At 43.9% G+C, this 22,889-nt stretch overlaps 1 protein-coding gene across 2 annotated transcripts; it reads left to right on the forward strand.

Annotated features, from left to right (window-relative positions):
• Positions 1 to 360: 360 nt before the first annotated feature.
• On the forward strand, positions 361 to 17,058 carry LOC143133672 (voltage-gated inwardly rectifying potassium channel KCNH2-like). 2 transcript variants are annotated; one of them, XM_076293470.1, is made up of 11 exons: positions 361 to 1,263; positions 9,849 to 10,271; positions 10,477 to 10,873; positions 11,295 to 11,494; positions 11,752 to 12,004; positions 12,820 to 13,013; positions 13,114 to 13,219; positions 13,422 to 13,700; positions 14,046 to 14,238; positions 14,986 to 15,163; positions 15,721 to 17,058. In XM_076293470.1, the coding sequence occupies exons 1-11, from the start codon at positions 1,150 to 1,152 to the stop codon at positions 16,156 to 16,158; spliced, it is 2,775 nt and encodes a 924-aa protein (XP_076149585.1). In that variant the 5' UTR covers positions 361 to 1,149; the 3' UTR covers positions 16,159 to 17,058. The 2 variants fall into 2 exon arrangements, with proteins under 2 accessions (XP_076149585.1, XP_076149584.1); XM_076293469.1 differs by lacking the exon at positions 361 to 1,263 and adding an exon at positions 6,762 to 7,114.
• The last annotated feature ends 5,831 nt before the right edge of the window (positions 17,059 to 22,889 follow it).

Below are 22,889 nucleotides of genomic sequence, written 5' to 3' on the forward strand. Positions count from 1 at the left end.
TGGGAGTGAGTGCATCCATCCACGCTATCAGTCAATTGTTTTGATCAATACAACTTTATACTCTGGGAGAGAGCAATAGCACAGTTACACAGTTAGCAAAACAAAAACAGTGTCCTGTGTAGTGTTAACTACTTACCTAATGAATAAGTAAGCATGAAGGAAGAGAGAGAGAGCACTGTCAGAGGATGCTCAATGTAAGCCTGTTTGTGTTTACTGAGGGGAAAGAGGCTCATCAATCTGCCTCCACCGTTGGACTGGTGTTGGAAGGAAGGAGGAGGATCCAGCAGCCAACTGTAATTACTGCTCTTTCAGAGTGGGACTGCCACTGAAGCGGCAGAGAGGAAGGAGGGAACACTGAAGAGCAGAGGGAGTGAGAGAGAGAGAGAGGAAGAGAGCGAGAGTGCTGGAGAGAGTGTACCGTAGAGGCAGTTTACTCTGTTTGAAAAGCTCATGAAAAGTGGCACAGCTGCCCAAGCAGGTTCACAGCGGGGAGATCCAGAGATCACAGATGTCTCTGCTCCTCTCTCACCAGTGGGCGAAAAGGCAGAAAAGTGAAGACATGAGTGAGACATTACTGCAGCATGCATTTTTGGATGTGAAGATTGAGTGAAGTGAAGATTTACTTGTGAAACTATATCACACAAAGAGGAAGTTATACTGTGAACCTAAACAGCAAATATTCAATGCTTATTCAACACCCTGTATCAAAATGTAGACCATTCTTCGTCAACTGGAAACGAGTAAGCCGAGATCATGATATCTGACTCACAGAGACACCAAGGGAGATGACGCTTACCCACGAAGAACTCAAGATAACTTCAAGTGCGGAGCTCCAGGCAGGACTCTCACAGTGATAAAATAACCCACAAGAACCGAGGCTGAAGAAACGGAATGTGACAAACTCCACTCTGATTGTGACTTGACTCCGAAGGCGTAGGCACACGCACAAGCCCACACCAGGTGGGAGGGGGATTCCCAGACGAGCGAGAGGATCACATGAGACCTGGGGAGCCCTGCAGTCGCTTTACTCTGCTCGATACATACTGCACCCACAGCGGGTAGTTCTCCGTGGCACAGCGTGTGCCCCCCACCCCCAACTCTGGCATGAGTGGAGGTGTGTGGCGGAGGTGAAGACGAGAGTGGAGAGAGATGTCGCTCAGCGAGAGAGGGAGCCTTCCCCAGGAGGGGACGCTGGCGAGCGCTGAGCGCAGGAACACGCGCGTCAAGAGGGCCGTCCGCATCTCCAGCATAGTCGCCCAGGAGGTGAGTGCCCCTCCATTAGGTGACCGTACAGGACGTACAGGGGTGAGTGCCCCTCGATTAGGTGAGCGTACAGGACGTACAGGACGTACAGGGGTGAGCAGCAGGAAACGCAGGTGGGCTGTCACTGTCAGGGTCTGAATAATCACCAGAACTCCAGTATTATTTTATAGATATTTGTACAATGTCCTATGGCACTCTTTTCTCTATTGTTAGTAAGAGTATTTTATATAGCAATATAATTTGAGCAAACTGTGTTAAATGTTATTTGAAGTTCATATACACCACCTCACTCATACACCTGCAATATACCCAGTGACCATGTCTGTACTGAGATAATTTAGTCAGCTCACAAATGCGTGAGACAAAAAAAAAAATATTTTAGGAGGCAACACTGGAACAATGGCAAATATGGATAAGTGTTTTCATCTTAGGAACATCACTTGGGTGTGAGGACAGAAAGGTAAAAGAAAAGTAATTAGTCAAGATTTGTCACGCAACACTGAGTATATACTGTAGATATAAATTGGTTTTGCAGGTGAATGTGCTGTACTTCCAAGAAGTTGTATAGAGAATTAGGCAATATGAAGCTTTAGAGATGCAGTGGTTTTATATGGCCACAAGTGACAGAAATAGGCACTAGGTTTGTTATTATATGTTCAAGTAGGAATAGAAGAAACAGACAAAACATTTTGATTAAAAAAATGCTCTGAAAGTGATGTCTGAACATTTTTTGTGTTGTCACGACACACATTTCCATTAGGAGTATGTAGGCTACATCTAATTATTATGAACATCTTGGACAGTTTGAGGACATGAAAACTGCTTTCCAACCTTAGGATATGAAATATGGTAATAAAGTGAAATAAGAAAACTTGAGTGTTGTTGTTGCTGTAGGCTGCCTCTAAACTGGGACTTGCACCATCTGTTTGTGGAGCCTAGTCAGACTAATGTGAATGAATCGCGTTTAATGGATGACAATCAGTCTGTTTAATGAAGAATGAGCTCTATATTTAATGAGGGAGGACCAGTTGTGAAAGGCACCCACAGATGGTCCAAAAGGGTTAGTCCAGGCAGCAGAAACTATGTACTGCGTCACCCTAGAGAGATGATACCAGTTTTGTATTCTTGGCATCTCATCAATTCAGGACAGTTTGTAATAGTTAGTTAGATAGATAGTAAACATGCTTAAGGGGGGAGAGCATGTTCCTGTTAATGAGGATCATGTTGAGAACAGGGTTTTGTGATATTTTGAGTTAAGAATCGATGATAGCAGAATTTAATCCAAGCCCCCCCCCCCCCCCCCCCCCCTTTGATAGTATCGTAGTTTTGCTCTGTATACTCCTGCTGTTTGTCCATGAAGTTCCTGTGTTTACAGCACACATTCTGCAGATAAAAAATGTTTTCCAAGCTTCCAAGCTTCTTCTGAGACTTAAATGCTTCGGGGTTCTTAATATGATGCATAAGGTTCTCCTCACTCTGCCTCAGTAGCTGTAGCTATAGCTTGTAGCTGTTTTTTCTGCTGCCTTTGAAACAATGAGTAAGTGACCGGTGCCTAAAGTAGATTCTCTCCTTCACGGCCCTTATGCTCACGTCGCTTTCGAACCCCGTGTTCACAGCAGTCGTGGTCCACAGGTCAGGCTTCCAACATCCATCTCTGTGAAACGCTGACCTTGAATGGTGCGGCTCCCCTGCCTTGAGGCTCGGAGTCCATCTTGTGTTGCTCTGTACCCTACAGTTCCTGTGTGTGAACCCATGTGATTCACTTAATCTCACAGGCATGGCTATAGCCAAGAATCACGCCTGGGAACTGGTACCCATGCAGCAAAATGTTTTCTTTAGCTACCTTTGTCTTGGTGGTGCTTTACAGTAAGATGTTGACTTTTCACCCTGAGGATATTGAATTTATTGAGTGATGAACTGATCAGTTTAGATACTTGTGTAGGCATGATTTCTATGTTATTTTATCCAGCAAGAATGAATTGAGAAATGGAAAGAAACATCTCTCTGCTGCAGTCATTCATACACCACTGCCATGGTCTTTCCTTCTGTGGAGTTCCATTCCACACTGAAAGGCAACTCAGTGATTCTGCCACATTATGCAACTGGGACATTACCTCATGTTATACAACAGGGATAACTCACTTTACTGTAGTGCTACTTGTGCGATTGTATGAGAGTTTCATTTTCCTGTTGTATATGATTGTTTATATGTTATCATGGAAACCGTGAGTGGGTATTACCAGGCAAGCATTGCCTCCCTCTGGACAAATGTTAGAATTGGTCCCATGTTCAAGTGGGTGAGTTTGAGATGTTTCCATAATGTTTAACTTTTCCATATTACATGACTTCATTAGGCAACATATACTGTATTTTAATATAGGCATCTATTGACAGTATTAGCTTCTGCTTACCTGAGTTCACTGCATTGTTAAGCTTGCTGCTTGTGAGTTCAGTTGCACAGCCAGGCTGTCATCTATTGACAGCAATTACTGAAAACTCAGACGTCTCGAGGCCAGTGTAATTTCTCCACCTCTCCATCGATCACATGAGTGCAGTAAATCTGTCACTTGTGTCTGTTTGTCCCTTTGAGTGTTTAGTATGGCTGTACCCTGATGAACACTTCAAGGACAGAGTAACCATTTCTCCAGTCCTAGATCCATATGTCAAGGTGCTGTAAGCTTATAGCAATCCAAGTTCAGGAATTGGGTTCTGTAATGATGTGTATTCACTATCTAAAGCAATGTCACAGAACCATTGCCAAATGAATGCTACATACAGTATATGTACATGTTTTTAATACGTTAGCTACTTTACATAGCTTGCTGCCCGTATGCAATAATGATGGTCGATATTAACAGAGGAGCCTACTTCCACCATGCAGCCCAGTTGGGTCAGTCCTCTTGCTTGGAAGGTGACATGACCCCTCAGAGAAAGAACAGGCTGTTTGCAAATGCTGTGCAGCCTTCTAGCACCTGAGAGCACTTGGGGGACTTAAACACAGTCATAGTTGGAGAGGGGTTACCAACCTCTCTTTTCCTGACTCTCTGTCTCTCTCTGTCTCCCTCACTCTTTCTCTGCTGACCACACACCAGCTGTGCAGGGGAGAGCTGCAGGCCACTTGACAGGGACAGTTGAAGGACCAAACCTTACGGTGTGTGTGTGTGTGTGTGTGGTCAGGTGCAATCCCAAACTTCTGCTGAAGGTTATACCAAAGTCCTTTTAGGCAAGTCCCTCTACTTGGCGGCCATATTGCAGCGCTTTTTGGGCACTTATCGGGCATCTATTCAGGCAGAAATGAGTGTGCGCAAGGCTTCACAACACCAACCTTGCTCTAGCGGCGAGATCAAAACACATGATTGGCATGATGTATTCACAACACACCACATGATTGGCACAATGTATTCACATTTCAATTTTTTTGCCGCGGAAGGGGCGGAATATGCGGACAATTGCCATATTGTTGTTACAAACTAACCCCATGCATTTCTATGGAGGATTTTTTGAGTGTTGTGTCTCCTCATTAAAAAATCTGTGGTTATAATGTTGGCCTTATAAAACCAGCAGAGCTGAGCAGAGTATGAGAGGCAGATAGGGGGTTACTCTGGTGTTGTGGGGCTGGGGGGGTCAGACACAGAGGTGGTGAAGGGGTATGCACAGTGGGATATTCGCAATTAAAGCAAATCTGCTGCTTGTTTCAAGTATGAAAGAAGCCTGTTATAATATACTGACATAGACATAAATACACATGCTATTAATACAAGCTGATTCATACACTAAAGCATGAGGTGTGCTGTGACTATAAGAACCTAGATGAAGCACACATTATTTGTCGCCACAGGAAGTCTAATCGTCTATGACCCAGTGATTCACCCATTTGAGCGTGAGAATTCCCAGACCTTGATACCCTGCAGTATGTACTAGTACATAAGCACGATATCTTATTGTTATCAGTGTGGCCTTTGCTAACTCCCGGTGTGAGCACAGTGGTGTTTGTATCAGTAGTGTCTGTTTTAAAAAACGGTGGCTACTGATATGAAAAATGGACATGTGATGGATAGTGTGGATAATGTCAGTCAGCTTAGCAGTGATTCCTTTACAATATACAGGGTCCCTTGCTTTCTGACAGTGATCATTAAACTACATTAAGAAATGCTATGTATTCATTGAAAGTATACTAAAAAAGACAGGATGAATTGTTGAAGGAAAGATGTCATCATTATACCATAGCCTCAAGAATCCACACAATACATATTTCAACTAGATGTACCGCAGAGCGGTACAAAATATGACCGCCGCCCAGTCCAGCACATTTTTTCCACAAAAAGAAATCACGCTGAAAGGCCTATATAATTCTAACTGTCTCACTAATTTGCATTATCCACACTCAATTCTCACTGGTATCTGCTAGACAACAAGTACCAAAACATGATTAGTTCATAGATTTCACATGTAAAATTAATTTTATACAACCCCACCTCCATCTTGCCTGTTCATAATTCTGAGAAATTCTTGATTGTTTGTGTTATGTTTATGTTATGTGTGTGGGTGTGTGTGTGTGTGAGTGTGTGTGTGTGTGTGGGGGTGTGTGTGTGTGAGTGTGCGTGCTTGTGTGTGTGCCTGCGTATGTGCCTGTGCATGCAAGCGTACATATGTCTACTGTGTGAGTATGTGTCATACGTATGATTACTGTGAATGTATTTGTGTGTGTGTGTGTATCTGTTTGTGCACATGTGTGCACATGAAATGGGTTAACATGACCCCTGGAGGCAAACATACGGAAAAAAATGGTCATCCTAGGCCCTACAGTTCTCAAGATATTCACAGAGAACTGTGTCTGCCCTACCCTCCTTTCGGGGGGTCCAGTCCAGCGGGGGGGCTACAGATCAAAACGAAAAACGATGGTTCCATGCTATCCATGTGGGGTTACATGCCCACCAAGTTTCGTGTACCCCGGTCTTTCAGTGTCCTGGGACTCATTGACGGAAATTTGGGCATGCGAAAAAAAAAAAAAAAAAAAAAGACTAAACCTATATGACCGCCGCTTCGCTGCGCGGTGGTCATAATAAGTAATCCCAATGGGATGGTAAAGTTACTCTCATTCCTCAGTTGCCCCTCCTTCATCCACTTTCGTGCTCTCTCTCTTTCTCTCTCTCTCCCTTTCTCTCTCTTTCTCTCTCTCTCTCTCCTTGAGTACTATTTTGCATCAAAATTAGGTTGTGCATCCTAGAACACAACCACAGCTGAATTCTGGTGTTCAGATGAATTCTTCCTTTAAAACATTCTCTCGTGCTGTTTGCTCAGTTTTATTTGTATAGACAGCATTTAGATGTCCTCTTGCCTGAGGACGGAGCAAGTCTAAGTAAACAGATAAGCCAAGGGAGGAAGTGATGTAATTAGAGGTCCAGACCACCAGTGTAGTCGCAAGACAGGGAGTGGAGTCTTATAACTCGACGTCCGAGGATTGTGCTGTGTGGACTCTTGCACGCACCAGACAGCAGAGTTGTGACACCTCAGGTGGTGTTTGACAGGTGTCAAGCGCGGGGAACAGGACAGGCCTTTTCGCTCGTGCCACTGGGATGGTGCTTTGGCTCGGGGCCGAGGCAGAGGTACCCGGGTGCCGCAGCCTGGTATTCATCTTGGTGGGTTGCTCCTCTGCGCGCTGTTGCTGCCGGGGACCATGATTTTGACCCTGGCCCTGAAGCTGTTGAACGCTCTCCTTCGCTCCGGTTCTCCCTCTCTCCTGGCTCATCCTGCGCACTCCTCTGCCCCCATGCCCTGTGACGTGCCCTGCTCTCTCAAGCTGAGGTGTTGGGGAACGACGAGCCCACACCTGTCCCCAGAGGATGGAAAGGTAAGGGGGCACAGCAGAACCAGTAAGGAAGTGAGAAGTGCTCTAGCATGAAGGATTCCCTGTGAAAGTGAAGGTATAACTGTGAAGGTGAAAGGGCTCCTCAAGCCAAAGAACTTAGATGATACATGTGTATTGTATAGCATGATTATCACGCATGCTTGTTTTGTTGTAAATATAGTCGCTTGACTATTGACCAACTTGATTGTTGCTGTTGTCTAATCTTTATTGAGTTGTCTTGGCAGGGACATTGTAGACACTGGGGAAGCTTAGTATTACCAGTGTGAGGTGATATCACTAAACAAGAGACAGACAGTGAATTTGATACCAAGGCAGACCTCGGCACATGCAGTCATTTCATTTTGGGGGAATATTGTGACGTTGCTACACAACTTGATCAATAGGTCTTTTCGACTAGCTATTCCTATTGCAGTTATAACATGACAAGTGTCACACTAATAACCTATATTCAAAGACATGTCAATATTTGTGACATCTGACTATATTGTCTCTTCATACAGTCAAATAAACTTTGGCATGTGAATAGATTATACACAGCGGCCTGTTAACTCTAACCCAGATACAGAAATAGAAGCATCAATTAAATATTCTAAATCTACTCACTAACTAGGATGCGGGTTTCATAAGCATCTCATGGCCAATGAAAGTGGGTGATAGAATGAGAGGGTATTTTTCCCCAAAATATAATTGGTTTTTGAATGCAGAATGTCTGGGAATAGAAAGCTGTCCCTGTGTAAATAGATTAAGGGGACTTCTGCTCCTAGGGGCCTGTTGCGGATGTGTTTCACTGCTCTAATGGGGGTAATGAGCAAGAGAAACATTAGATTAGTGTGAATGAATTATGAACATGTGTCAGTGCATCAAATGAATGGAGGGAATTCATATAGCTGACACATGATGCAGGAACAGCCTCGCTTGGGGCACATGATTGCATTGGGTCTCACTCTGACGCATGCGTTGAAACAAGCTATACCTTCTCTGTGTAGTAAAAATGACCTCATTATACATCATCTTGTGACTTTAAAAGTAGTTTGGATTGGAGTAGGCAGAACAGCTAACCATGTGTGTACTGTACATGTGTAAGTATACCAGATTTTGACGTTTTAGAGGGCTGGTGAAAAATTAGGCTTTGTGCACAGGCATTAGTGGATGGCCTTGTAGTAATTACAGTAAAACTCAGTCACTTGGGACTGCAGCTATGAGTGTACTCTTACCTTAGTAATTCATGCTCGAAAAACTTTATATTGGCTTTGGTGTAAGTATGTCTCTCAATGAGCCATGACGTGCCACCGTGACGCAGCGAATCAGTCTTGTCAAGGGTTAGTAGGCCGCTGCTGTGGTGGAGAATTTCTATGGCTATTACAGGCAGGGAAAAGAACAATCCACTTTAAACAGCCCAGTATTCCCCCTAGTCAAATCGACATCTTATCTTAGTCTTATTTCAAAGCCAGCTAGAAAAAATGTGGCATGACCCCTTTAAATGTATTGAAGAATGATCTGAGTATTTTCATATTCAGTATATTTACATTACTATTTACATTACATTTTAAATTTACATTACATTTGGCCGACACATTTTTAGCCAAAGCGACTAACAACATGGTAAACAGTTTAAGCTTAAAGCTTTTTAAAGCAATTCTCTCAACATTTCTAGGACAATTTAAAAAAGGTAGAGTACAATAAGTGCATCAGTGAGTGCTGTTTTTTAACAGTCAGTGGTGTATTTGTGTGCACGTGCATTTGTGTTGTATGTGTGTCAGAGGATGCTGATCAGAGGTAAGTTTTGTGCCACCATGTAAGGATGGCGTGTGTGACACTGTGGACAGACTGTTTAGCCTGTGGGCTTGCGTGTGACACAGATTGTGTGGTAATGGAAATCCACAACACTGTCGCCAGAGAGCCTGGCAGTGAACGCAGCACTACACTGCCAATACTGCCATATATCATTTGAGCTTGCAGTGAAAAAGGGCATTGCTTATATATCGCCCTATGTATGTAAATGTATGTATGTAAAAAGTTTAAACACATTTTACCCATTTTTCCACAATTTTAAATAGTTTCTTGAGGTCTTAATAAAACATCTGTGTCCAATTTCATTGAGGTGCTTCTTCCTTTTGGTATTTTCAGCGCTGTTGATCCCTGTCTGAAGAACCTTGTTCAGAGTGCCCCATTTGTGTGCCTGTTTCTTGACAAGCACAAGCATTTTTACACGATAGCTTTGCTTTGACATTTTAGTAACAGGTCCAGGTCCAAGCTTAAGGAATAAAATCAAACTTTTGCACTTTTGTTCTTCAGTTGGAGTAGAGACTTGGTCCAGAAAGGTAAAATTGAGGTGGTTGTATTTAATGAACTTTGCTTCTTGACATCATGAAAGGAAATGCTCATTTTAATCTCACTGATTAAACTCACACACTTTCAGACCTAGGCAGCCCATAAAGGAATGACTGGGTTTGCTGAGTTTTAGCATTGGTAGCCATCCCAGATATCCATGCGTAAAAGCACTGAAAGGGTCACATTTTCATACCATGTAACCTTTAAAATTATTTTTATTTTATTTATTAATATTTATATTTATTTTATTTTATTTATTAATATTTATATTTATTTCACAGGCACTTGAAACACATTCATTCAACTTGTGACAATTTAAACATATTCATTCAATGTGTATCTCATTAATCACAGATATCCAATGATCTTTAAACTGTCTTCCCAGGTCCTCTCCCTGGGTGCTGACGTGCTACCTGAATACAAGCTCCAGGCCCCACGGATCCACAAATGGACCATCCTGCACTACAGCCCCTTCAAGGCGGTGTGGGACTGGGTGATCCTGCTGCTGGTCATCTACACGGCCATCTTCACGCCCTACTCGGCGGCCTTCCTCCTGAGCGATGCGGAGGAGGCCGCCATGCAGCACTGTGGCTACTCCTGCAGCCCGCTTAACGTGGTGGACCTCATCGTGGACATTCTCTTCATCCTGGACATCATCATCAACTTCCGCACAACGTATGTCAACAGCAACGATGAGGTGGTGAGCCACCCGGTTCGCATTGCTGTGCACTACTTCAAGGGCTGGTTCCTTATCGACCTGGTGGCAGCCATCCCCTTCGACCTGCTCATCTACCGGTCAGGGGAAGAGGTAAGGGATGGGGCTTGTGCATGCACCTATACAGGCACTTTAAACACTAGACAGTAGAAACAGTCAAGACCAAGATTGCATGTGTTGACTTTTCTTCCATGTTATACGGATATAGTTTTTGTTGATAAGGCGACTCGAGAAGAAGTTGTAAAAGCATACATGTTAATAAATCGCAAATACTCATGCACCTTATCATGTCCTCCAGACAACAACCCTTATCGGGCTACTGAAAACTGCCCGGTTGCTGCGGCTGGTGCGAGTGGCCCGTAAGCTGGACCGTTACTCCGAGTATGGCGCGGCCGTCCTTTTCCTGCTCATGTGCACCTTCGCGCTGATCGCCCACTGGCTGGCATGCATCTGGTACGCCATTGGCAACGTGGAGCGTAATGGCGCCGCCCGCATTGGCTGGTTGGACACGCTGGGCGATTCGCTGGGGAAGCCCTACAACCACAGTATTCCCGGCTCAGGCCCGTCCATCAAGGACAAGTATGTGACAGCGCTCTACTTCACCTTCAGCAGCCTGACCAGTGTGGGCTTCGGCAACGTCTCGCCCAACACCAACTCCGAGAAGATCTTCTCCATCTGTGTCATGCTCATTGGCTGTGAGGATCATGACGTGTTTTACCTATTAATATTCATTCAGAAATGGAACAAGGCCTAGTACATTACAGCATTCATCAGGGTTCCTGTCAGCTTATTCATGTCCAGTTAAGATGGTCAACAACACCTCATCAATAGTGGCACAGCCCTCTGCTGCACTGTCTGTGTTACTGTGTAACTGTGTTACATGTTATTTTCTATATTTCTGATATGTTGCTGATTGGATCATAAACGGCCACAGCAATGAAGAAAAGTGAAAGTGATTGATAATGACTGACTGACTCTATTATTGTGTTACATGCTCCAAATGTAAAGCACTTTGAGCTGCATTCTGTGTATGAAAGGTGCTATACAAATAAAGCTTATTACTGTGCACTGTAAGAACAAAAAGAGCTAAAGCTGTTTCTGTTTGTGTCCCATCAGCGTTGATGTATGCCAGCATCTTCGGGAACGTTTCAGCCATCATCCAGCGGCTTTACTCTGGAACCGCGCGGTACCACGCCCAGATGATGAGGGTGCGAGAGTTCATCCGCTTCCACCAGATCCCCAACCCACTGCGCCAGAGACTGGAGGAGTACTTCCAGCACGCCTGGTCCTACACTAACGGCATAGACATGAATGCAGTGAGTATCAACATTTCACACACTGAAGATGAAAGTACTGCTAAGCATTAACACAGCACACCTTTAAAATGCACATCGAATCCCCCTTCTGCAATTGGTATCTGTAAGTCACATTGGATAAAAACATCAATAAAATGCATAAGTAAATTAAAACTAGATAAAATAAATAAAAAAAAACAAACAAAAAAAAACATTGAGGATCACATATATCACTAAACATATTTGGAAACCTGGACGGCTCTCTTTTGCATTGACAGGTGCTGAAGGGCTTCCCTGAATGCCTCCAGGCCGACATCTGCCTGCACCTGAACCGCACCCTGCTGCAGAGCTGCAAGGCTTTCAAGGGCTCCACCCAGGGCTGCCTGCGTGCTCTGGCCATGAGGTTCAAGACCACCCACGCTCCTCCAGGGGACACGCTGGTCCACGCCGGCGACGTCATCTCCGCGCTCTACTTCATCTCGCGCGGCTCCATCGAAATCCTCCGTGACGACGTGGTGGTGGCCATTCTGGGTGAGACATCTGTGTGGGGGTCAGATGAAGGTTTTTCTGCTGGTATATAATTCTGCTGGGGCACATATACAGTTCTGGAAAAAGAGATCACTGCACATTTTGCTGATGTCATCCTACGTTTGCTGAGTGACATTTGAATGAGTTGACGGTCATACTCAAAATAAAGAGACCACTGCAAAATTTGAATATGACCGTCAACTCATTTGAATGTCACTCAGCAACCATAGGTTGACATCAGAAAAATGTGCAGTGGCTTTTTGCTGCTGAGGCTTTTGGTGGTTCATCATGGTGCTACAGTACATGTATGGAAACCTCTTACATGGCTGTAAATATTGCATACCAAATGTATGTTTACCTGTGCTTATGCAGATTGCTTAGATTAAAGTAGCAGAGAAGAGCTTTCCTTTATAGCAGAATTTGGAAACCAGTTGCCCTTGTTGACATCCACCAGTGTAACCATATCATTGCTAATGATAAGAGTGTAACCGTATCATTGCTAATGATAAGAGTGTAACCGTATCATTGCTAATAATAAGAGTGTAACCGTATCATTGCTAATAATAAGAGTGCAACCGTATCATTGCTAATGATAAGAGTGTAACCGTATCATTGCTAATAATAAGAGTGTAACCGTATCATTGCTAATAATAAGAGTGCAACCGTATCATTGCTAATGATAAGAGTGTAACCGTATCATTGCTAATGATAAGAGTGTAACCATATTTGTAATGCTCTTAGCACCCTCTACTGGCCTTAACATATACATCTAGTGGTGAAATGCTCAGTATGGTTTGAAAAAGCTTTTTACTTTTTAGGGAAGAATGACATCTTTGGGGAGCCCATAAACTTGTACACCAGACCGGGGAAGTCCACTGCAGATGTCCGAGCGCTGACCTACTGCGACCTGCACAAGATCCAGAGGGAGGATGTCCAGGATGTCCTGAACATGTACCCAGAGTTCTCAGACTGTTTCTGGAGCAACCTGGAAATCACTTTTAACTTGCGTGATGTGAGTCCCTCACTGCACCACTGAATTCATCTGACGAGTGTTGAGTAAACGGATGCAATTTCAGCTCCCAGGAAATTGATCATGTGTCCTCATGTTTCAGACAAACATGGTTGTGAGTTCAGGAAGCAGTGATGACTCAGACAGCAATAGTCCCACTCACAACTATAGCAGGAATAAGTATTCCTTATATTGCAAGAATCGCAAAGGTAAGGTCTACCTCAGTTTTACATGTAGAGTATTTATGAACCTGTGCACCAGCCATCTGTCAAATATCAGAGCTTCAGAGAGATTACTTCTGAAAGTCTTACCTATTTATGCAAACAATCTCAAATTGATGCAAATAATTTCCTGTAATTCCATCAAAACTGCAAGCCTCTTAATAATAGGGGATGTTATTCATGCCTTCAGCATCAGATCCAAGCAGCCCGGGGGCTTCTCCACAGTCCCAGAGAAACGCTCGCCACGCGGCCCGTCAAAGCACCCAGTGCCCCGGAGACCAGCCCAAGTCCCAGGTCAAAGGGCACGGTGGGCCCAGCTCTTTTCCTCATGGCTCCAGTAGCGATGACGAGGAGGAAGAGGAGTCTGTGTTGACGTTCCCCTCCCAGAGCCAGTCAACTCCGCTGACCATGAGTGATCCTGCGGAGCTGGAGAAGGAGAATAGCAGCAACAGCTGTAACGCCCTGTCAGGTGAGGAGGACTAGGTCAATAAGGACAGGAACACTGCATATTTTTTCCATCTTTGTTAAGCTTATCATTGCTAATCATTATATCAAAACGTAGTAGTCTACTTAGTACTTCATATATGATAACTTCCTGGTTAATATTTTGTCATAATGATGGTTTTGTTTGTATTCACAATGTTTTTGTTTTATTCACCATCTACTCATTGTAATATGTTTCAGATTACGGTCTTGAGGATTAGAATGCACAATATGTATTCATATATATTCCTAAAACATCTCTGTGATGATGTGAAGTTTTTTTTCTGTCATGTCCAAATTGCATTAACGTGGTGCCACTACCGCACTGTAGGGGCTTTCTCAGGGGTGTCCAACATCTTCAGCTTCTGGGGAGAGAACCGCAGCCCTCAGTACCAGGAGGTTCCCAGCCGCAGCCTGACCGCGCCCCCTGCCCCTCCGTCCAGCGCCCTCCTGCACGGCTACACGCGCCGCCAGCGCAGCCAAGTAGAGGACCGGCTGGAGCTGCTGCAGAGTCAGCTCAACAGGTTAGTGACACGGCTGTCCAGCTGATCACAGGGCCGCACGTGCATGACTTTGAGCCAGACTGGTGCAGGACCTCGCTGTTTATCAACACGGCTCAGCAGCACGGGCTCAGCATGGGCTCACTGCCCCCTAGTGGGGAAGAGAAGGCATCTGACCACAAACACAAAGCAGAGCAACAGTTCCAGCCCTCAACCAACTTTTCTCTTCCCTTCAATGTTTAATTAACAGTAACCCCAATCCCAGTCTCTTGCCAGAGGTTTTATTATGGGTCAGATTTCATCTGTGTGTTGTTGCGCCACTTTTGGTATGCAAATTCATGGCACAAACCATACATAGCGGAACATTCACTTCCTTTAAAACAAACGTGTACATCTCTGCCACTACCTTGCCAAGCTCCTGGAACCCCTGATAGAAGTGCTAATGTGGGACTTTGACTGCTCCTGTTAACATGCTGTTTGTGTGTGTGTGTGTGTGTGTGTGTGTGTGTGCGCGTGCGTGCGTGCGTGCGTGGGTGCGTGTGTTGTGTGTGTGTGTGTGTGTGTGTGTGTGCGCGTGCGTGCGTGCGTGCGTGGGTGCGTGTGTTGTGTGTGCGTGTGTGTGTGTGTGTGTGTGCGCGCGTGCGTGCGTGCGTGGGAGCGTGTGTTGTGTGTGCGTGTGTGTGTGTGTGTGTGTGTGTGCGCGCGTGCGTGCGTGCGTGGGTGCGTGTGTTGTGTGTGTTGTGTGTGTGTGCGTGTATGTGTCTGTTCCAGGCTGGAAACGCGCATGTCAACAGACATTGGGGCCATCATGCAGCTGCTGCAGAGACAGATGGCTGTAGTTCCCCCCTCATACAGCTCAGTGTCATCACCATCTCAGATCCTGGCCACCCCTCCCACACTGGACCAGAGTATGATGCATTTTGTCCCTGTGCGGGACACAGAGAGACAGGTAATAAGGGGAATCCTATGCTGCTTTTGCCAAATGTATTTTTAGCATGTTTTTTCCAACGCACCAATTATACCTAAAAATGTTTAATAGTGTCAGGATTGGTTAGGGCACATGGTTAGGGGTAGCTGTATAGAAAGGAGGATAGAGGCCTGCACACTGTTTTAAAAGCTCCCAGACAACTTTATCAACTTTATTTTAGCAACGTGAAGAATACCCTCATGGGTCGAAACGTTGCTAAAATAAAGTTGTCTGGGAGCTTTTAAAACAGTGTGCAGGCCTCTATCCTCCTTTCACTGCTGACACTTCAGACCTGACACCTGGTAAAGTCTTTTTTGGATGTGCGTACGGTACCCTGCTTTTGGAACTGCTTAAGGGATAGCTGTATCAGCATTTGTTTGTGAAATATCAAATATGTTTTCATTAGTTACTGTCTGTATGGGTGTCTATGAACCATGTGACTGATTCCTTTTCACTCTGATTTCTTCCTGCTCCGGATAAACATTTGCCTTTCTAAATGTTTCTTTTGGTAATTCATGCCTTGCGTATCTCCACTTTAGGTTTTAGCACAGCAAGAACTCCATGGGGGGTCTTCTAATCCTTCTGATGTTGGTGCGGCTATGCAACTACAGACGTCTGTACTTCCTCCTAAAGATCTACCAAAGAATCAGGCCCTGAACCACAGTATCTTTGGAATCCACCAAGAAAGTGATATTAACTTGAACCGCCTGGATGTAACACCGGACATCAATTCAGAGAGTATATCAATAAATGTATACGACCCTATGAAGAGTCAAGCCCAAAGCCTAGCTAATGACTCGCAGCATATACCCATGGACTGCTACCCTTTTGGCCCCCAGGCAGAATTGGGGTCAGAGACAAGGTCAGCCTGCTCAAGCCTGTCCGGATATCGAAGGCGGCTCTCTTTGCCAGGTCAGCAGTCTGTCCTGGATGACCCCAGTGCCCCTCAGAGGCATGCCTCGGACCCAGGGAGTTAGGACGTGGATCTGCTGGGCAACTCACTATTTTGGGCATATCTGTGGAAACTAAAGCCATCAACAAGAGCGTTCACTGATCACAATGTACGTTAGCCATAAGTTGTAATGAAATCAGGACAGAGTCGCTGTTGACACTAATGGCCCTGTGTGAGTGGAGCTAGTCTTGTGGTGTCAGATGTAGGTGTTAGCAGGTCTAACACAATCACTGTGTTGTGCTCTGTGATGTAATTTAATCTCATGATAGCTATGTTTTAATTGTCATTATTTAGTTGGGTGTTTTGATGCTGTATGAAGAACATATCCCATCACATGTTGTCCTGTGAATGGATCAATGCAACAAGCCACAAGGCCAGCGCCTTGTGAACTCTTCCATTCTCTCTGAAAACTAATGTGAACTTTTACCGGTATGCCGCACAGAAAGTTCTATCATTTGCCCTTCAAAGTATCAGAGGGTACATTCACACTGCATTTTCCATCAGTTTAAAATGAGAAATGTGAGTAAAGTGGAAATTACTTAACATGTGTCTGATTTAGACAGCAAACTCTCTTATAATTCTCTTATGATTCACTTGTTGACAAATAAGTTGCCTACAGAAATCAAAAATAATATGTAAATATGCATTCTGACTGAAAGGCCACAATTAGAATAATTGAATTGTACATTTGACCAAAGCTAAATATATAGTCAGCTATAGCATGTTCAGAGGACACACTCTAACATTGCAAGCATTAAAGTTTCTTGAGAATAATTACTGTTATGATAAAGTTGTACATGTGTCATAGAATGTTATGCAATATACAGTATAAGTAGAGTATTTATTTATTAAATAAAATGTAGATAACAAATTTAAATACCTGAAAATAACTTATTTGCATCCTTGAAATAAATGAGTTTATGAACATGATTTTCTTGTAATATGTATGATTTTATAAATTATCCTGATTCCAAAATAAATATCTTGTTACTGTCAGATATTGTGATTTGGGCAAATAATTTTGTATCAAAGCCTCCCTTCCTAATTTACCTATTCTTTATTTGTTATTACATCATTATTTGGTGATATGTTTAGCAATATCATTGGTTTTGATTTATGTGTATAATCTGCTTGCACTTTTTTAGATAGTTTGTTTGTTTATTGATGGGATAATAATAAAGTCCTGTTGTTGCCATTAATCTAATAAGTCAGGGTTTACTTTTGACCACAGGGATTACCATAGCTCAAGTATAGCCAAATTATGTAATGGATGTACACATGTTTAATTCACATGTCTATTAGAATTATATAAACACATAATTAAACTACTGACAGATAAGTCACATACAATTAACCTTACATAAACAGGATACAGCATAATTTGAGCTATTAACAAATAAGAAGACATATGGAGAAACCCAAGACTTCCAGCCACTTAGAGTTTCCCAGTAGTGTGTCCCTACTAGGTTGATCTGCCAGAAATAATATGTAGCGAATCAAATGAGACCGGTAATCCTCTAATCGTGTATAAGCCACAACATAGCGCCAGAATCTCACCCTGAAGAATAGCATGTCTCCACAGGCTCATCTTTCACTAATAGAAGTGACCCACCCTGTCATACTTGAAGCACATGTAGATGCTCATGACTTTACAGCGAGCTAAAGTGTTTTTTTTTTCTTTCATGTTATTGAGGATTAGGCACTATGCCCAAGGTTAAATCAGCATTACACCATAATCCTTAGGTCCAAAGTCATGTTGTCCCTAAAAGACTACAACTCCCAAGACCAACAGTGGATCAACAAAAACATCAATTTTTCAGACACAATATATGGAAACTGGTCTGGCTCGACAGGTTATTTCTAAAACGTGGTAGCATGAGTAGGCTGAGAAGGTTATGCTGATACAATCAGTTTTCTAAAGTGACTCTCTATGAAGTGTATAACTTGTGATGTGCTCATCTGAACTGTCTGGAGTGCATGTATGCTGACACCACTGGTCATGTGACTGCTTGATTAAGGAAAGGCAATCCCATCAAGGTCCTGAGAGAGTTTAGACTGTGGCTCACCCTTACGAGGTGAAAATAAACCCCTGCTTTGTCATTGCCTTTATAATACTGTAGCAATGACCATTGTGCTGAGCACAGAACAGTTCTGACATTATTCTGTTAATATTGGAAAACGACACATAAATTCACATAGTAAAAAAAGAAGCATGTCCGGTTATAACATAATACTTGACCAGTAATAAACATGCTGATTGCCCTGTTACACATTTACTATGTTGATAATAACTGTTTTGACTGAGACTATAAGTCCAAAGTGTGTGTGTGTGTGTGTGTGTGTGTGTGTGTGTGTGTGGTGTGTGCGTGTGTGTGTGTGAGAGAGAAAGAGAAACCATGCAGCCTTGAATAAGGAAATAATGAATGGTTGTTCATTTGCTGAAAGCTATGATTTGCCTCATATTGAATCTGCAGACTTTATTTTTAACAGATTATCCATCAATATACCCAAGCAAAGTTTGTTCCAATGTGCTAGGATTAGGGTCAAATGTCATGGTAATTTTTATATTTTGCAATTAAGTGACTGTTGTGCTACTGTAGCTATTAAATTGGCCTACAAAACGGATGCATACAGTAGGTAACTTGATGCCAGGTACCACGCCCCTGCAGGTTCTATATTCTTCCCCACTAACTTGTGGGATGTTTGATGCTGGTTTCTGGTGGATGTTATGTCATTCTTTATTTGAGTTTAGCAGAACAAACTGTTCTTTAGGGTCGATTGGGTGTAGTCATTGTCTTTCAGCTTCAGGAAACAACGCTCATTGAGCAAGTGATCTGTCCTTCCATATCTAGGAGAGCCCCATCCATTTGGTAGCAACGCTACAATTTTAATCCTAGGCTGCCTTCCTTAGCGATCACAATAGTCCATCGTGATTGGATCACACACAAGTCAGCAGATTCCTTAAATTCAGATTGGTTGCTTCTGCAAAGAGGTGGGGTGTTGCTTTGCAGTCATTCAGGCGCACTGTACGAGAGGGCGGTTCTGATTCTTTACAACGACATCCACGACAGATAACTGATTTGTAAAACAGCAACGGGTGAGTGCGCCTTTAAAACTAAACTCTGTAATTATCAGCTGTCTTCAATTTGAATCGACAAATGCTAGATATATGTCTTCTTACTGGATGACATATCCAGTGATTAAATTAAATTATTGATGAGGGAGGGTTTGTTAGAGGCACAGTCCGTCGATGCAGGGTGCAGTCGCAATCTTGGTGACAGTCGCAGTTATTTGTTGTCGAGCCTGCTCTTTCTTTGCTGTAGCATTGCTCCAGGGTGGCTTAGAGGAAATATATTTGCGTTTAATTTAATCTACTCTGGCGATTATGCAATGCAGCTATTTTCCTTTGTTGCCGCGGTGCCGCAGTTCAGCGGAGATGCTATGGCTGAGGACAGGTGTCCACAGCAGCACTCCGAGAGCATGCGAGCTCATCTGATATTGTTATTGTTACATAACCAGTGTAGACTAACGTGTCAATTCACTAAAACTTGTACCTATGGCCACCGAATGTCAATAGAGGGTAATATGCTTAAATGTGGATATGATAGCTTAACAAAAGCCTAATAAATGGGTTTAGACGTGCACCCGTCCCATTGATCTAGACTGCTGATAGCTTTGGGTGTTTCTTTATTTTGGTAAACTATGTATTTACGTAGCCTATAGATGAACAATTTGACTGCATTGTTTTCTTTAGGCAGTATGTGATAGACACTCCTGTGATAAGCAAGGATGTTGTGCTGTCACATTTTGTACCCTCATCGGTGTGTTTCAGACTCTTGGCCTAAAGCCTTTGGGTAGCCTTTGGGTAAAACTGATCAACTTTGCGTCAAATCATAACTTATGGAGACGTGTTTGGATCGAACGATAATGTGGAGTTATGCCATGCTGTAATGATTTCCTCCTTGTCTTTAAGGTCTGCCATGAAACTCAGTTGATGTAGTGTAGCCTACTGCGTATTGGCATCTGGATTTATGGGTTGGTTCTGTGCTCAAGGCATAGGCCTATAGCCGTGGCCTCTAAAACGTAAATATTTGCTGATACAAATAGTTTTAAATATATATGGTGGGCAGGCAAGACGACTTTAAGTTAGTGGCACAAATTGGCCATTCTTGCCGATTGTGAGTCTGAAGTGAAAACAAAACCCAAGTTTGCATCCTGCCAGGCATTGGCTCCAAACAAAACAAACCGTTTATTTGGAATGAAAGACTTTATTTTGACCTAACTCTACTCTCTCATTACGAGTTGAGCAAAATCCACAGTGACATCATATGTTTGTTGCAATAGAAACGGCGGTGTGCATCAGGCTGGCCAGTGCTCTGTCGGCGTGTCAGGTCGGGGCATGCCGTGCTGTTGTGATGCTCGGCGTACTGTCATGGACGATTTCCCTTTTACAAAGCGACGACGTCTGAATATAATCCTAGTCGACGTTTGCCCCTTTCCTTTTTGCAGCGACCCAGGTCTATGGTGTTCATCAATGGATGCTCGCTCATGGGATTATTTTATCGTTGGAAAAGTGTGAAAACCTCACAAGAGGCTGTTCATTAACATGGTGAAAACAAATGACTAGATGGAGAGAATGTCTTAGCCTATGGAGGACCATGTGCCTGATGACAGTAACAGTGACATTCATGAACCATTGGAGCATTTCCTTTGACTAGGAGGTTGGACGACCGTTGATTTAATCACTAAAAGAAAGCCTTCATCTAATCATCTGCTAGTACTGAAGCTGGTGATGTGTTTGGGGGGCCTCCTGCTTACTCAGAATAGCTGAAAGAGAGTGGGACACAGAGACTTAAAGCCCACTACAATGAGTGACAGTCAGTAACGCATGCTCAATAGCTTTTCATTCACAATGGAATGCATTGGCTCAGTTCTCCCAGCCCACATCCTATGTGAATTCATACTGGAATGTTAGAACAGGGAGTTTGTGTAGCGACACAAATGACAAAGGGATCCCCTCAAGTTCACAAATACTTCAAAACATTGGCCTCCCCTTACCACTGACCTAAGCACCAGCCTTCTCTGCTCATCGCATGCCAACTTTAGACAAGAGAGTTTGGGAGGGCACAAATGCAGATCAGTTCAGCTGGGGAGTTTACACACTTTGCTTTTTAATCAATGTAGATTTGGGTGCCATACTCTGCTTGTAATGTTATTGAAACATCTGCAGCATCATATTACATCATGAAACAATAGTCTCTGTATTGATCTCTGCTTGCTGTATGTGCACATCCAAGCTCAACCTCACAGGAGACAGGAAGTCCAAAGCAGTTTGTAGCTCTGTAGGACTGAGACTGGATGCAACCAGATTCACCTCTTGTGTCTCTGGAGAGGACCAGATAACACCTGATGTCAGCCTAAGACAGGAACTGCTTGTGTCATGCGTTCAAGTGGAAAAGTGCTGACCCTTTATGTCCGTCCAAGACACCAAGGGGTTTGCAGCCTGCCTGGTGACAGAGATGACCGATTTGTCATATAGTGTTAACCACTGGAATATGCCTTTCACAGGACAGAAAACCGGAAACGACAGAAAAAGTCCTAAAGGTAAAGTGAGTCCAAAGACTAGATGTCCAGCTGTTGGTGGTTCTATGATGTTATCTAACTGAATTTTGAATCAGCATCAGTGTAAAGCTGCTATAAGGGGTCTTGCATTTGATGCAAACTCATTACCCGACTTATCCATTGTAAGAGTCCACCCCCTCCCTCTAGAGTATGGTGTACGTGCAGACTCATTGGAGGTCTCACTAGAAGCTTCCTGATAGGTTTATACAGGTGGACTTTGCCGCACTGTGGTTGAAGATTACAGATCACCCCTAGAGTCACACATACAATAGTTTTGGTGACTGCTGTCAGAGAGTAAAACCAGATGGCATTCCTAAAACAACAGTATTGTTTACAGCAGTTTGACACTATTGTTTGTAGTAGTTTGATACTCTGGACAAATAATCTTGGATACACCTCAATACATACGGCCAAACAGCTGTTGCTGAGTGATTCCCTGTGCCACACTCACTCAAACAGCATACAGCATGTACAGTACAGTAAAATACAGTGCAGCGATGTGTGTGTGTGTGTGTGTGTGTGTGTGTGTGTGTGTTTTGGGGGATGATGGCTGTGATGCTGGAGGGAGGGTTGGGGGGGGGGGGGGGGGCTGGGTGTTGAGTGCCTGTTGAGAGCCGAGGGAAGAGAAGGGAGCTCTCCTCTTCTCTAATCCCTCCGACAGCCCTGCACCAGCTGGGCCCCTGCCCCCTTACGGTCCGTCAGTCAGGGCATCAGCAGAATTGCACCATATCAAAAAGCATCTCACATTACTCCACTGGCTGCCACGCGCGCGCAGCGGAGGCAGCACAGCGTCAGGGCCAGGACTGGAGCACAGAGGCAGAGGGCAGAGAGAGAGAGAGAGAGAGAGAGAGAGAGAGAGAGCGAGAGAGAGAGAGAGAGGATACAAGATCAACTGGGGAGGGATTGGCATCAGTCGATGGGGATGGGTTGAGAGGCGTTTTTAATCCTGTGTTTTTTCTCCCGAATGGACTTGCATAATCATATTAATGCCCCTCTCTCCCTTCATCTCTCTCTCTCTACCCCTCTCTCTGCCCTTCTTTGCTTCTATCTATCTTTCGGAGTGTGCTCAGGAGCCCTTCGAGGGGTCTAAGATGGCCAGTTATTTGTGATTTAAGGCTGGGTCCGCAGCCCCCT

Source organism: Alosa pseudoharengus, unplaced genomic scaffold (genome assembly GCF_046254945.1).
Source record: "Alosa pseudoharengus isolate Yale_2024_CS ecotype anadromous, Long Island Sound unplaced genomic scaffold, YU_APseudo_1.1 YU_APseudo_1.1_scf_2, whole genome shotgun sequence".
Classification (NCBI taxonomy): Eukaryota; Metazoa; Chordata; class Actinopteri; order Clupeiformes; family Clupeidae; genus Alosa; species Alosa pseudoharengus.

Coding starts and splice junctions, on each gene's coding strand:
- LOC143133672 (XM_076293469.1), top strand. CDS start 6,941: ATGATTTTGACCCTGGCCCTGAAGCTGTTGAACGCTCTCCTTCGCTCC. Junction 7,115..9,848: donor TGTCCCCAGAGGATGGAAAG/GTAAGGGGGCAC, acceptor CTGTCTTCCCAG/GTCCTCTCCCTGGGTGCTGA. Junction 12,005..12,819: donor CGTGGTGGTGGCCATTCTGG/GTGAGACATCTG, acceptor TTTACTTTTTAG/GGAAGAATGACATCTTTGGG.